Raw genomic sequence first — 14309 nt, 5'->3', positions numbered from 1 at the left:
ATCGTGAAGAAGATAGGGCTAGGGCACCACGTGGGTCACCTGCCAAGCTCTCAAGGTTCACCCGATCGGGTAAAGTCTTCTTGTCCGCCCCCAAACATCCAGGCATCATCTATTCATCTCCCTCGACAGACTCTCCCCACACGAGCTTTCCAGCTGTTTCAAACTAGAATTTCTTTGATCGAAAGTATTGAACATTAGCTCTCGCATGTGGCTACGATGAATGATAATACAATCGCGATGAAGTATTCTCACCGCTATCTATATCTATATAGTTACTACTAACTTCTACTAGACAGATGATACAACACCGACAATTCATGTAGGGCTGCATGAGAGGATCGACAGCCCGAAAGTCCTTCGACCCTGACGTATCAGACTACTCAGCCTCAACGCCGCCAATAGAAGGTCCTTCTCCTGGTGGCGTACCAAGAAAAACACATTGTCAGCCTGAATACCCACGGGCTCCAGTGAAGGATCTTCATGGCCTGCGAGATCACTCATAGCCCCAGTGTAGGCAGTGCTCAAACAAAAGCCAGTCTTTGAAGACCCTACGTTAGCTCTTAACCAAAGGATAAATATCGCAGCATCTCCTGAGACAGTATCCGTCTCTCCCTACTACTAAACCACATCCCTCCATCTACACCACAATCCATCCTTCCATCCTCTCTATATAGACAATAAACCACCCCATCCAGAACAAAGACCATGTTCGGCGACGGCACCTTCCAATACCGCCACGGCATCGCCGTCGCGCAAGTCATCTTCTTCACCGTCTCCCTCACCTTCAGCGTCTCGTTCTACCTACGCCGCCAAATCGGATGGTTCTGTATCGGCATGCTCTCACTCATCCGTCTCGTCGGCGCCAGCTGCATGCTCGGGACTATGCATAACGACTCGGACGGGCTCTGGGCCGGCGTGTTCGTATGCGAATCCCTCGGTATCATCTTGATCATCTTCCTGTTGCTTGAGATGCTGGAAAGGATGTACGTCTATGCTCCTTCCCCTTCCCCTTCTAGTCCCCCTATAAAGACAGAACGAAAGAAAACTAACAAGTATACTACAGAAACAAAACCCACCCCACAGCCCCGCGCTATATATTCCTCATCCCGCAAGTCCTCACGTGGATCGACATCGGGATCTCAATCGGCGGCTTCGTCGCCGTAACGCACAAAGAACACGCCCTTTTACCAACGCCCTACAGCCGCGCCGGCATCGGCATGATCGCTGCAATCTACGTCTACACGGTGGGCGTATTCGTGTTTTTCTGGCTCCGTCGGGGGCCCTTTTCCGCTGTGGAGAAAAGAATATGTACCTGTGTCGCGGCGTGCGTGCCTGTGCTGGCTATTCGAGTCACGTACTCCCTTGTGTTTGTGATTACGGCGGATATGGTCTGGAATGCGGTGAAGGGGGATTCGTCGGCGTATTTGGTCATGACGATGGTGCCGGAGATGGGGATTGTTGCGGGTTGTGTGTGGACGATTTGGAGGGTTCCGGCGTTGGAGAGGGAGAAGAAGAAGAAGAAGGGGGGAAGGGACTTGGAGGGGGATTCTGGGAGTCAGGATGTTCCGCTGGTGAGATAGGTTGGTCATTTTCTTTTGTATTACTATAGAGATATATAGATGGATGGCGTTGGTTTGATTCTATACATACCCGGTTTTTAAACTTATGAACATTATTATGACAATTATTATGTACTAAAATAAAGGATTACCTATTTACATAATAAAATACTAAACATGAAAATAAAGAAAAAAAAGAAACAAAAAGGGGTATGAGTTATATACAATTTGAACCATCCTGGGCATGATCAAGATGACCCCAGAATCTTCGCATACGCATCTTCCACCTCCTTAGCCACCTCCAACAACGTCACGATAATAATCTGATGCGTGATATTCGGCAACTTATCTCTCTGCAACCCAATCCACTCCAAAGGTGGCGTAGCCTCACCCATATCGCGCAGCTGCGGTGTTTCGATGACCGGCGGCTCTAGCGCAACATACGTGTATTTCGACTGAGGCACGTTGACCACGGCGGTGATCTTCTCCTGCTGGTCGTTCTTGTCGCCGCCACCCTCGCCGCCGAGGCCGCCAGTGATGCGAACAGCAGATGGCGGCAAGGGCTTGCCTAGTCGTGAAGCCAAGGCGCGAGAATGCGTCTCCCACATGTCTCGGATGAAGCTGATGCGGGAGTAGTTCCATCCGACGTCGACCTTGCCTTCGAAGGTGCTGCGGAAGATGTATTCGATCTGATGGATGCCCAGTTCCTGCCACGTCTCCATAGTCGCGACGAGCCGAGGGACCTTGAGGATAGTACCGCCGCTTGATCCGACGACGCGCTTGGAGATTTCGCCGACGAGGAGCTCCTCGATGCCCATAGAATTGGGCCGTACGATGCCCGACAGGGCGACGCGCAGTTGACCTAGAGTGAGGCCCAGGGCGCTGTGGATTTTGCCCTGGTCGAGGGAGACGTCGAATCGAGCTTGCGCATCATGGGCCTCCAGCTTGAAGACATGGTTGTCGAAGAACGAGCTGGGAAAGACTCCGATGTTGACGGAATTGATCGTGACCACAATGCCTGTATGTAATGAGATGGGTGCTTTCTCGGTCTTGTCTTCCGTGGGCTCGTCGAGGTCCTTGGTTGGAGCGTCGGTTTTACCGGTGAAAGCAGTTGATCTTCGTCGCAAGTATCGCTCGACCTCTCGTAGAGAAGCCTCATATGCCGCCTGCTTATCTTGAATGAGCCGCTGCCAGGCGTGGTACAGGGCGATCGTCTGCGATGCAGTCAAGCTGGTGCAGAATACTTGCACTTGGTTCCCTTCCAAGGTACTGAAGAGTCGCTCACTCGGCGCACCTGACTCGGTTCGCACATTGTACATCAGGAAGTCAAACATGGCGATGTCCGCAATGAGGAAGGGCTGGTAGTCAAAGGAGACCTTCACCTGGAACCGGTGGAAGGAAACGGACGCTTGAATAAGTGGCGTTTTGACGTTGAGGCTGTCGTCGGGCCACTGTATAGAGGTCTGCAGCTTGAGATTTTGGAGTTCTATCAGTCCGCTCATTCGCCCTTTGCTTTCGATACCTGCCGTATCGAAGCCGACGCAAAGAGTCTGCTCACGGTCGGATGACTTCTTGGTAGCCAACCAGAGACCATTGATGGCAAACTGTGCTTTTCCTAGAGAAGATCCCAGATCCAGCTGGATTTCTAGCTTCTCGACAGCGATCGTGGTGTTCCATGGGAATGCAGGCGCGGATGCCACCTGTTGGTATCGTTGCACAATGTATGCCTGGCTTTCCTGCGATTGCGGCGGGAATGTAGGGCTGGCTTCAGAGTCTTCCATTGACGGCACCCAGATTTCGCGGAAGAGCAGAAGGTCTTGGACTTGTTTGGCATTGAGCACCACTTGCATTGGGCTGATTCGCAGGACAGCGGAAATGCCCTTTGCGCTGCCCAGATGTTTGCTGTTCATGACAGACATCACCATTGAATTGACCTCGAAGCTGGCCGTTGACTCGTTGGAGTATACGTGTTTGACCGACGCTCCTAAGGAGTTGAAGGCAACTTGAAGAGCAAAGAAGCGTCCATATTCCTCAGACTGCACCGTGTTGACCGTAACATAGGCGCTGTCGAATTTGGCGGTCGCGGCCACTCTCGCGATGGGTTGGCAGCTGAGACTGAATTCCTGTTTGCAAATCATGAGGCCTACGTTCAGCTTGCACCGTCCGAGGATCGAGTCGGTGTCTTTCTTTTCGAGCTGAGTATCCTGCATCAACTTCTGCGGCTGTAGCATCACCGCACTGGACGGTCTTCGAGGTCGTCCTCCCTGATCACCCATAACTTCCTTGACAGTAGCCGTCATTTGCTTGACAAGTGGCACAAGACTAGGGTACAGAACATTTGTGGAGGCATCAACCTTCAACTCGGCATTGAGTGCCGAATCTTTCTGATTGTCTTCGAACTGAACCTTCAAAGCCACTCCAGGAGCCCTAAGCGTTGCAGTAGGCGTTGCATCTCCTTGAATGTACTGACCATATCTGGCTTCCGACAAAGTGCCCTTCTGTAAGGTCGCTGTTAGTAGTGTTTGGGGATCATCCGTGTGCGTTCCTTGCAGCGAAACGATAGCGCCGGCAAAGTCGACATCCACCAACACCGACTGAAACCGTTTGTTGCCAAAAAGAGAATCTTGCTTGGGATTGTCTTCAGTTTGCTTCGGCACGAAGGTCGTATTAGCTTCACGAACGACTCCGCTAGTAGCAGCAATAGAATCTCGTATCATGCTTGCCGGCAGGATAAAGTCGGACGTGAGCCGTATATCAAGCGATTTACCAGCCGCCTGGAAGGCGAGTCGGACCTCATCCCCAGCTGAAGAATAGGCCACGTTGAAAACCAACTCCGGAAGTAAGGCCGAGTTGAGTGACCGTTTTTGCCGGCTAGCAGAATATGGAACCAATTGTAACTGCATGTCTTCAATGCGAAGCTTGGCAGCATTTGCTTTCTTGTTCGAAAGATCCACACTCTTTATGGAGAAAACCAGGTCGTCCGGCCTACGTTCAGATAAAGGCACTTGGACTGTACTCATGTTCCAGGCAATCTGGATGTTGTTGAAATCCAACGAGTACATGGCGTCGAAGAAATCTTCGGGGTTGAATTCTTCGTTCACCTGAATGTCAGGAATTTCCAGCTTTTTGTTCTTGGGTTCCGGATGGCCTCGTCGTCGCAGCTTTTTCAGTCGCTTGACTTCGTGGGACAGATCCAAAGTTTTGATACGCTCTTGAAGGTGAACGGCCATATCAACCACCAGCTCAGCCGTCTCAGAAAACAGCTCAACGTTGAACTGCTTGCTGCTGAGATGGTACACTCGCCTGAGGTCACCGTTCTCACGCCTCATGGAGGTAGCTTGAAGTTTAGCATCAATGGTAAAGCCGCAGTATGATCGGCTTTTGAATTGCTCCTGCCGTCGGAGATCGAAGCTGATGTTGGATGTATCAATGTGAAACTCAGGATATTCCATAGCGAATCCATCGTCCAAGCCATTGTCAAGGCGCATGCGCATCATCCCGAGGCTAAAGTCCATGTCTGCTGTATAATTCTTTCCGTTGACAGCAGGTGCGGTGGCATGGATCTTAGTCCCGGCCATAGTCATGCGCGCTTTGTAAAGAATAGCGTGGCCATTGGACGGTTTCCTTTGTTGAGGAGTGGGTTTATCCAGGGCGAGGGCGTCGTTGAGATGGAGCTGCAGAGTCTCGAGGTTTTGTTTGAGGTCTGACATGAGATGAGAGAATTCGGGAGTCGCCAGAGCACCCAGAAGACTTCGCACTGCACTGGCCTCCAGCTGGATAAGCTCGATTGTGACATCCACCTCCATATCGGTACGGTTCGACGACAGGTTCGCAACAACACGACCATTGATTGGCGGAATCTCCAGTACTGACAAAGGACGCCGACCGCCCCTTTCGCCTGACATGAATGTGTGCAGATTCTTTTTCAGATCAAAATCTACCTCAATCTTCGACTCCATTGTCTGTATGATGGATGCTCGCGCAACGTCTCCAGAGATAACGTATGTCAACGACGGCAAAACGCAGAAGCTCAGCCGATAATTGTCCAGGAACATCGCAATGTGGAACCTGTTTTGCGTTGTCTTCTTTGCAGTGGGGGTCTCACTCAGTTTGCGAGCTGGCAGGTCCAGATTAGTAGCCAACCGATGAAGATACCGGACTTCGTCTTCTATTAGTCGATCCGCTGTATGGGCAAGGTTGATCAAGTCTTCTTCCATGACGTATAGAAGCTTTTGACATGATCCGGCAACCTTCCATTCATAGACGATTTCAGTCTCGGTCTCCTCCGACACTCGAGAGAGATAAACATGTGGACTGCCAAGTTTCCAAGACATAAGAACTTGAGACAGGTTTGACAGTTCAGAAAACCCAGCTTGAGAACTGAAGAAGACCGCCATGCCCTCGGTTCCGTCAACAATCGACGCTTTAAGACCTTGGCTGATACAAGCCAGCTTGATATTAATACCATCCAGAGTGATGGTTCCAAGGTCGGTCCCGAAAACAACTTGCAGCTCATCGCGTTCTCCGTCCTCGCTGCGGGAGTCATTCCCCCCTGGAGTGGTTGATTCCAATTGAACATTAGCCATTGTTTTCATCACACCTTCGACAAGCTCCAAGATCTCCCATCGCAAGCGAAGACTGATAGAAGAAGAGTAAGTTTGAATGACATTCAAGCTCTTGTATCGTTCTTCATTCTTCGAAGTCATGTACTGCTGCGGAGTAACAGTTACAGCCGTGGACATGTCTTCAACAATGAAGTCGCTTTCCTTTGGTCCCGGATCGATAGAGAACCGGAACATTTTCACCGTAGAGGAGAACTTCAGTGGTGTTGGCGAAGTCGTGGTCTTGGTTGCTGCAAAAGAGCTCCATATGGTTTGCATGACGTAGCTTTTTTCAACATGTGCTAAATCCCACGCGCGCCACTGATCGAAACTGCTGAGAACAGTCGTTCGAGCATCGGGTGGCAATGACAAATCACCCCCTAGACACTTTGACGCCAGTTCTTGCTGCTGATCCGCAGGCAAGCGATTATAGACATTGCGGATGCGGGATATGATCTTCCACGAATCGTGCTGCCGCACATGGGTCGGAGCCACTCGAAGCACGTACGATATACGTGTAAGAAACGCAGGATCTGGTTTATCAGCAGCGGCTTGTGTGAGGGAGTATATGAGCAGGCGCAGCCGCTTGCTATCAAGCGAGGAGCTGTGCTGGAACGAAGATGCGACAGAGTCAAGCATGGTCGTTGTGCGACGCACCAAAAATGCTAAATGTTCCACTGATTTTGTAAATGTGACAGTGTCAAGGGCCCGGGTCTGGAAATGGGATCTCGTTGTAGGTTTCGTCACAAGCCAGAAGTTCATGTCACCAAAGACACAACTTAGTTCAGCCTTTTCTTGATATGCATCACTCCGGTTCCCTTGCACAGCCAATGAAAAGCTTTCGGCGGCTACGTGTACTGTGGAGCTTTTGCTTATACCTGCCAGAAGATCATCCTTGTGTCTGTCAACTTTGGTTCGCAGCTCGGTGCTTAGATGTGTTATTGCAAGGCTGTACTCGTCTCGGAAGCCAGCCTCAGAATGAGCAAGCGGCTCGTACGTGTTGACCAAATTCACCAGGATAAACGGTGCCCGGATCGCAAAACCTGTTGACTTTTTTGGTTGCTTCAATGATTTTTCATAACCGACGATATCTGAAATGACATCTTTCTGAAGCGAATCAATGATCTCAATCGGATGTCTCGGTTGTAGTTTTCCAATTAATGTCGCTATCATGAAAAGAAAATCTGGCGTGCAGTACCCCTTGACCCCAGCGGGCAATTCGAGCGCAAAGTTGGTGTGGGTTGTTTCATCATCTTCGAAGGGAGAAAATTGAGGGTCAAACCTCGTCACATGAGAGCCATCCCGATGAGCATCGTCGTCAGAAGAAGGGGCATATGGTAGATGGGACATGTCCAGTTTAACCTTGTGCAAGGTAAAACTAGGCATAACCCAAGGGTTTGTGTCCGGGGCACTGGCTGAAGATTCCTTGGCGTATTTCTTGCGCTCTTCGAGCGAAAGTGATTTTTGCCCATCTGTCCCCAAGGTCTGAATGTGATCCTGCTGTCTCCTCGAAGCTACACTTGGTGCTCGATTAACGCTGGAAGTTCCTCTACGACCACTCCTTATACTTGAAGCATCTGAAGATATGAGGAAGCTTTTGGAGCCCAAAGGATTCCTACTTCCAGGGAACTGTCGTTCCAACGACGAAGCCAGCCGCCCTGAACTTTTAAGAAGCGGCTCAGGCATTGTCGGTATAGGGATAGTTGGAATGGGGTATTTGTCGCTCTTCATATGCATTGCCTCGGGGTCCATGTCGTCCCAGTCAAACAGCAGCCACGGTGTTCTCTGGGTCCTTTCGTCGTGTGATCTAATATGCTCTTGTTGCAGCTTCCGATCCTCAATAATGTCATGTTTCCTTTGTGCCATCCGCAGTTTGATTGTTGTCCTGAAGATTGCAAGCGGGCTCACTCGCGTGTTAAGGAGGTTTCCGAATCGACCAACAAAGTTGTAGTCCAGCGCAGAAATCAAGAGATCTGGTACAAGCAGACTCATGCGTTTTGAGAATCTTTCGTTTGCCCAATCATTGAATTGGACTGTAACAGTACCGGAGCTCACGAGAAATGCAGCCTGATCCAGAAGCACGGAGATGTGTATTGACTCGAATTTAGCACGCAGAAAAGTGACATCATGAAGGATGAGCGGAAACAATGGCGGAAGTGCATTCTCTTCGTTGTCGAAGGAAAAGTCGAAACTCTTCAAGGCTGCACCCAAGCAAGCCAGAAATTCGGCTGAGCATTCTCCAATGATCTGGCCCACGCCAAAGTCCCAATTGCAAACATACGTTGGCTCTGCAGGAGGCAACCCAAATAGACGATGACCGTGGACCGAAACACCATCGATGAAGAGCTGAGTATCGGACACGGTTGAAGGCTGGTTGATCACTTGTGATTCCAAACCCACCTTCAGAGGGGCTATCGAGAACAGTAAATCCATGTAGTAGTTGGTAAACCGCAAATCAATCTCCAGCGAGGGAGCAGTAAGCCTTAGACAATTCATATGGTCATACACGTTTTCCGGAAGAAGGGCACAAGGATTGTCAACTGTGACATGCACAATCACGTCAAGATCATTCGACTTGCGGTTTGGATTCACCCCATTATGCGGTTCCGACTGTTCCTGACTGTACGCAAGCTCTTGGAACTCCTCGAGAGTCTTGAAGTGCATGTCTTCTCCGAAATAATTCTCTTTCACGGTCATGAAACACCGAATCAGGAATCCAAACAAGTAGAGTTTCGGCGACCGCCCGTCGATATTGAGGAAAAGCGTGTCCGTCAAATCGGGCGACGTTGAAAGATAGTAATTGTAGGATCCATCAATTGAGAGATTCTCCAGAGTGGCAGTTGATTTGTTTTGCAGAAATGTGTGCAGCGTATCCCATACTGGACTTAAGAAGTCTATTCCAGCATCATGCAGCTTGACACTAAAATCCACAGCATTCTGCTCGTTCCTGTATTTGTTTAGAGGAATCATGACATCGGAAGTTAGTGTTTTGCCCTTTATCACAAGCAAGCGATTGTCATCCAAATCGGAAGGGTCGCTGATAATGTTGAGGTCATTGACATTCACAAACAGCTTCAAATCGACGAAGGAGAGACTGAGTTTGTAGATGAACGGCACAAACGTGTAGTAATCCGAAGGAGGGCCCGACCCCCAGTCACCTACTAGATCTGTTAAGAGAAAGGTATGATCGCGCAACAGAAACAGCTCCATATCACGACTCTGAACATTGAAGGTCCATGTCCGAAGATTGTTCCAGATGAGCGGGACGGAGAGGTCGCAGTTGATAAGCTGCTTGGGACATTGCCATAATAGGGCATGATTGACGCTGGATGACATTCTGGAGTCACGAAGATCGAGATCGAGTTGACTTGAGAATCCAGATTCCGAGGCCACCATGTCCATAGAGTAATTTATGGTAGAATCGCCAGCCACACGAAGGGAGAACCAACCAAAGGGACGAATGTCAGGACCAATGTTCCCTTTGTCACCATCGGCAGCCCTGGGCTGTCTCCTCCGCTGTGGCTTCTTTAATTTCGAAGCGCCTCTTATTGCGTCAGCTCTGCCTTTCCACTGCCAGTCTTTGGACGGCTCCCTTGTGGGGACGCGCAGTGTCAACTCTTCACTAATTTCCACCCGAAATCTGAATGCTGAGTTCTTCCTTAGGTCTCCCGGCACCAAAGGCTCTGCGGGTTGAGAGCTTCGGTAAGCATTGGGGAAGAATACGTTCTGCAGGCCAACTCGTTCCCGATCAGCCCATGGGCCGTAGTTGATAGTTCCGCCCTCGAGTTTGACATCAATCCCCCATTCCGGGGGCGGCGCACCATTGATATCCTGCGAAACTTTGCCGGATGTAGGTTCTTGCGCAGATTGTGGCCGAACACACCCGGGGATATCCCAGAAATAGGATACTGTCATACTAGGGGTATCCAGAACAGTCGAGAACCTACCATACTCGATGGAACTCCATTCGCCATGATCATCCTGGCTAGTTTCATCCAGGTATCGTGAGAGGCCGACCCAACGCACGTCACTGCTGCCATCCATCTGGTTCCTCGGTGCATTGTCGGCCTGTTTTTCCGGTACATGGAATGATTCCACAGACGTTTGGAAGTACGGAATAAGATCGCGGATGCTATGCCACACTCTGCGCTTTTGAAGTTGGTAGTTGAACATAGTGTCCCTTTTGCGCTTGACTTGAGGCTGATCCTCGTCCGTTGAACTGATGCCCTTTGCAGCGGCGAGTTGATTCTGTTTGAAATCCGGATTTGGTCGCATCTGAATAACAGGATGACTCATCTGGAAAGTGAAGGACTGGCGATAAAGGTCCAGCGGTCCAGCATTGCACGCCTCGATCAAACCCGTTGCGCCGTCAAACGTGGTGGTCAAAACCGATTTCGTGTTCTCATTGCCCATCACGATAGCCCCCTTGTCGCATTCTAACCTCAATGGCAAAAGCTGGAGTAGGACATTCAAGCTTTCTTCCATTTCCTGCTCGGCGCCTCCGACTTTTTGGGAGTCGATCGTATCCCTGCCAGTCCTCGTTCGCCCTGGAGCATGGTCGGTAGCCGATGTCCTGTCGAACTCTGATCCGTTCTCATCGGAGTTCCTTTCCGAATGCGCCTTCAATTCAGGGTCAACCGCATTGCTTGCTGGATATTGCGGCTTGGTAAAGGACGCTGGGTTTTCCGTGAAACCGGCGAGAATACTGTCATAAGCGGGGGTCCGATTGTAAATGAACCACTCAAGTCCGTAGAACTTGGCCGTTATGCGACAGGGGAGCGTATCCGATCTGCACTGGCCTCCTTGTTCCTTGACTCCACTGTCCGCAGCACTACTGGCGCGCTCGGCGTCAGGAGACTGACCACTTCCTCGCTTTTCGTCGGGTTCACGGCCGGACAACTCTGTTTTTCTAACCGACCGTTTCCAATAGCACCACGTTATAAACCCCCCGTGTACAAAGATCGTTTCATTCACCCCATGGTATCGGATGCCCTTGAAGAAAATCCTACCTCCAAGTAAGGAGACCTGGAGAGCATGGATGTCGACATATGCGCGATAGTAATGCCACGTGTAAGCTCGGATACCGTACGAGAGGAGGGTTGCGAATAGGCGATTGAAGTAAAGTAGGAAGAACAACACACTATGGTGTTATCGTAAGCTTGAGGGTATCGCGAGTTTCAGATAGTTGAGACTTACAGGATGCACGAGACAATGATCTCCAGAAGAAAGTACCTATCTAGACGTCAGCCACTGCGCGACCACGGCGACACATCTACCTACCAGTTAAAGCTTGGATCTGGCGTGAGCGTTAACGTGATCAAGCTTGTGTTCGCCATCTTTCAATTTCCCAGGACCGCCGATGGCCGCGACCATGGCGGCGCGGGACGATTAAGCTTCCCTGGAAGTAATCCAAGACAGGGAGTGCATTCCAGTTGATGTCAAATGAATCATGCTCTGAGGAACAAAGCGAAGAGATCGACAGAGAAGAAATACAACACTCAGCACTCCGTTCTTGATGTGGCAGTTGGGAATGTTGGCAGCAGCAGCCCACATGTTCTAGGGGCTGGCCAACTTCATCTGCCGGCAGAACTTTCATTCCGCCCCCGTCTCCGCCCGCCTCTCGCCGCTTTAGCAAGGAGGCCGAAACGGGTTAGTGCGTCTACCGTCTCTCCTTTTGGCCCGGACTTTCTTCTTGTTCACTTCGACTTCGGAGTAAATCAAGGGCACGACAAGGCTCTGACCTGCAGCCTAAGAATTATGAACAGGTCGGATCGTTGACTGGATTGATTAGCTTCATTCCAGCCCCAGATCTCCAACCTCGTCTTCTCAGTTGGCAGTTACTACCAACAATCTAGCCCGGCATCGAGAAGACATCAAAATAAATCGTGGATCAATGGCAATAACCGGCCTTAGCGAACCTCTCGTATGCCGAGGAGCATATACTAGTTATATCTCCCACGGTGATCCTTAACTTTTATTTCCCGCCCAGTAATCCTCAGGTTACACCTTGCTTGCTGGTGAGATGCCTAACATGGCTCGCAGTGCCCCTTGAGAAACCCCAGGATTGAAGTCCGTTGAACAATCCTACCCCTGAGGAATCCTCCATCTGAGCGCGGTCGTGCTTAGGGCCTCTTTTGTCGTACCATTGGATGATGACCGGCCGGGCAGCTTTCAAACCGCCATGTTTACACCTCTGCGTCCAGGGCCTATCATTGGACCCGGGACTTGGAACGTCAGCCCCTCTGGCCTCCCGTTCGAAAGTCTCAGACAGTGAGACACTCAACTCGGGCCATCGAGTGATAACTCCCCGAGACATATACGGAGTACGATGCATGTGCCGCCGTCACGTGGAGCAGGAGGTGCTGCCGTCTTCCTCGGATGAGGCCCAGCAGTCTCCTTGCAATCTCAGGGCTGTTGGTTCAATGTATAGCATCTTGTTATTTCGAGGACAAATAGAATAAACCAACACCATTACGTGTGGCTGGAGGCCAATTTCTTCATGCGATCATCCACCAATCCGCTCCGATGGCTGATATGGCCGTCACTCAGGTGCTATTTCTCCTATCTTCCCACCCTTCTCTACAAAACCCTCCAGGGCCTGTTCCATGGCACGTCTCCGTCTATATGGAAGAACACTGTAAAATGCGCAGACACTGAGAAGGAGGCTCGATATGTAAGGGGGAGTCAGGCCGACAGTTGCGAACTATGTTAATCCTCGATAGGCTAGCAGCTTACTGTCTGCGAGAAGTTCACACCAGATTGTTACAATGAAACATCGACCTGCCATTAAACAATCAAATAATCAAAAACTCATCATGATTGGCATATTCGCAGAGGTCTATCTAGTGGATGGGGAAATCATTAGGAAAGCCCCTCGCAGCCACAGCAAAGAAGACGCCGAGCCAATCCTTCGGGAGGCTACTATCTACTCACTTATCGGTGGTCATCCTCGGATCGCCCGGTGCCTCTCCCTAGGCCACCCCGACTACGTTGACATCAAATACTACCGACACGGGGATCTTGTGACTTACTGCCGAGAAAACAAAGTTAGTCCCGATCTACAAGCACGATGGTTCCAACAGATTATCGAAGCAGTTATTGTCATCCACAAGCACGGCATCATCCACTCAGATCTAGCATTGCGACAGTTTTTCGTTGATGACGACCTCAACATCCGCCTTGGGGACTTCAACTCCTCCCAGTATCCAGGACATCCTGCATTAGGCTATGAGAAGGCATCGCATTGTCTCCCCAGGGACTATGAGCTTCCAAACACAGTCACTTCAGATCTATTTGCCCTCGGGTCGACGCTTCATGAGCTTGTGGCTGGCAGCCCTCCCTACCAAGAGCTATACCCGATCGAAACGCAAGACGTCGTGCAGTCGAGCGACCATGCGGTCATTAGGGCGCGGGTCCAGCGCCAACATCTAGCAGACTGCGAGGTTGAGGAGCGATTCCGGAACCAACTGTTCCCCGATGTATCAGGGCTTCGCGGTAGTGATGTCATTCTGGGATGCTGGAGAGGACATTTTTCTTCCGCAGAGGAGGCACTTTCTCAGTATCTGTATCTCACGGTTCAACCAGCTAGATAAATGCGCTTGACATACCTGATAATGCATAATAAAAAAAACTTGCTCAAACAGAACCCCCATACCCGTCTCCCCAAACGGAATCAACCCACGGGGTCATGACCAGGATCAGGTCAAGGGAGACGAACGCGCCCACCAAACACCCTCCAGCCTATCACCGACCAAACAGCGTATGCCTTGCAACTCCCACCCTGTCTGTATCTCCAATGTCACGTCATGTAAAACATGTATCCACGCCCCATCGAATAGCCAATAGCCACCAGTAAAGCAGGCGCTGTGCACCCTTGAATTCACGGATCCCACACGGCGGAAATGGCAAGCAAACGAACCAATTCCCCGGTTACACAGACAGGAAAGGGTGCTTGGAAAAATGGCTCAGCACCAACGGCGGCGCCAACGCAATGCAGTCGGACAGAAATAGATCTGGGGTGTTGAGGTAGCACAGCTAGCTTGCTGGGTTGGCCGCATCGGGATGTATAGGCTGAGAGATATCATCTATCTATCTATCTATCTCTCCATCCAGCTAGCTACCTACAGACATACAGACCTATCTAGCTGCT

At 50.5% G+C, this 14309-nt stretch overlaps 3 protein-coding genes across 3 annotated transcripts; 2 read left to right on the top strand and 1 right to left on the bottom strand.

Annotated features, from left to right (window-relative positions):
- Positions 1–705: 705 nt before the first annotated feature.
- P170DRAFT_471206 (uncharacterized protein) lies at positions 706–1580 on the top strand (the record flags this gene model as incomplete). The annotated part of the gene is made up of 2 exons (XM_024852819.1): positions 706–983; positions 1064–1580. The coding sequence occupies 2 exons, from the start codon at positions 706–708 to the stop codon at positions 1578–1580; spliced, it is 795 nt and encodes a 264-aa protein (XP_024711110.1).
- Positions 1581–1807: 227 nt separating this feature from the next.
- P170DRAFT_453059 (putative fermentation associated protein (Csf1)) lies at positions 1808–11496 on the bottom strand (the record flags this gene model as incomplete). Its single annotated transcript, XM_024851329.1, has 4 exons — positions 1808–10585; positions 10628–11300; positions 11357–11392; positions 11441–11496. 4 exons carry the CDS (start codon positions 11494–11496, stop codon positions 1808–1810), a joined length of 9543 nt encoding a protein of 3180 aa, XP_024711109.1.
- A 1300-nt stretch (positions 11497–12796) lies between these two features.
- P170DRAFT_506321 (kinase-like protein) lies at positions 12797–13752 on the top strand (the record flags this gene model as incomplete). The annotated part of the gene is made up of 2 exons (XM_024854381.1): positions 12797–12833; positions 12883–13752. Exon 2 carries the CDS (start codon positions 12928–12930, stop codon positions 13750–13752), a length of 825 nt encoding a protein of 274 aa, XP_024711108.1. The 5' UTR covers positions 12797–12833; positions 12883–12927.
- Between the last annotated feature and the right edge of the window lie 557 nt (positions 13753–14309).

The sequence above is a fragment of the Aspergillus steynii genome (genome assembly GCF_002849105.1).
Source record: "Aspergillus steynii IBT 23096 chromosome Unknown P170scaffold_1, whole genome shotgun sequence".
Taxonomy (NCBI): Eukaryota; Fungi; Ascomycota; class Eurotiomycetes; order Eurotiales; family Aspergillaceae; genus Aspergillus; species Aspergillus steynii.
This window is presented reverse-complemented; position numbering and strand designations above follow the sequence as displayed.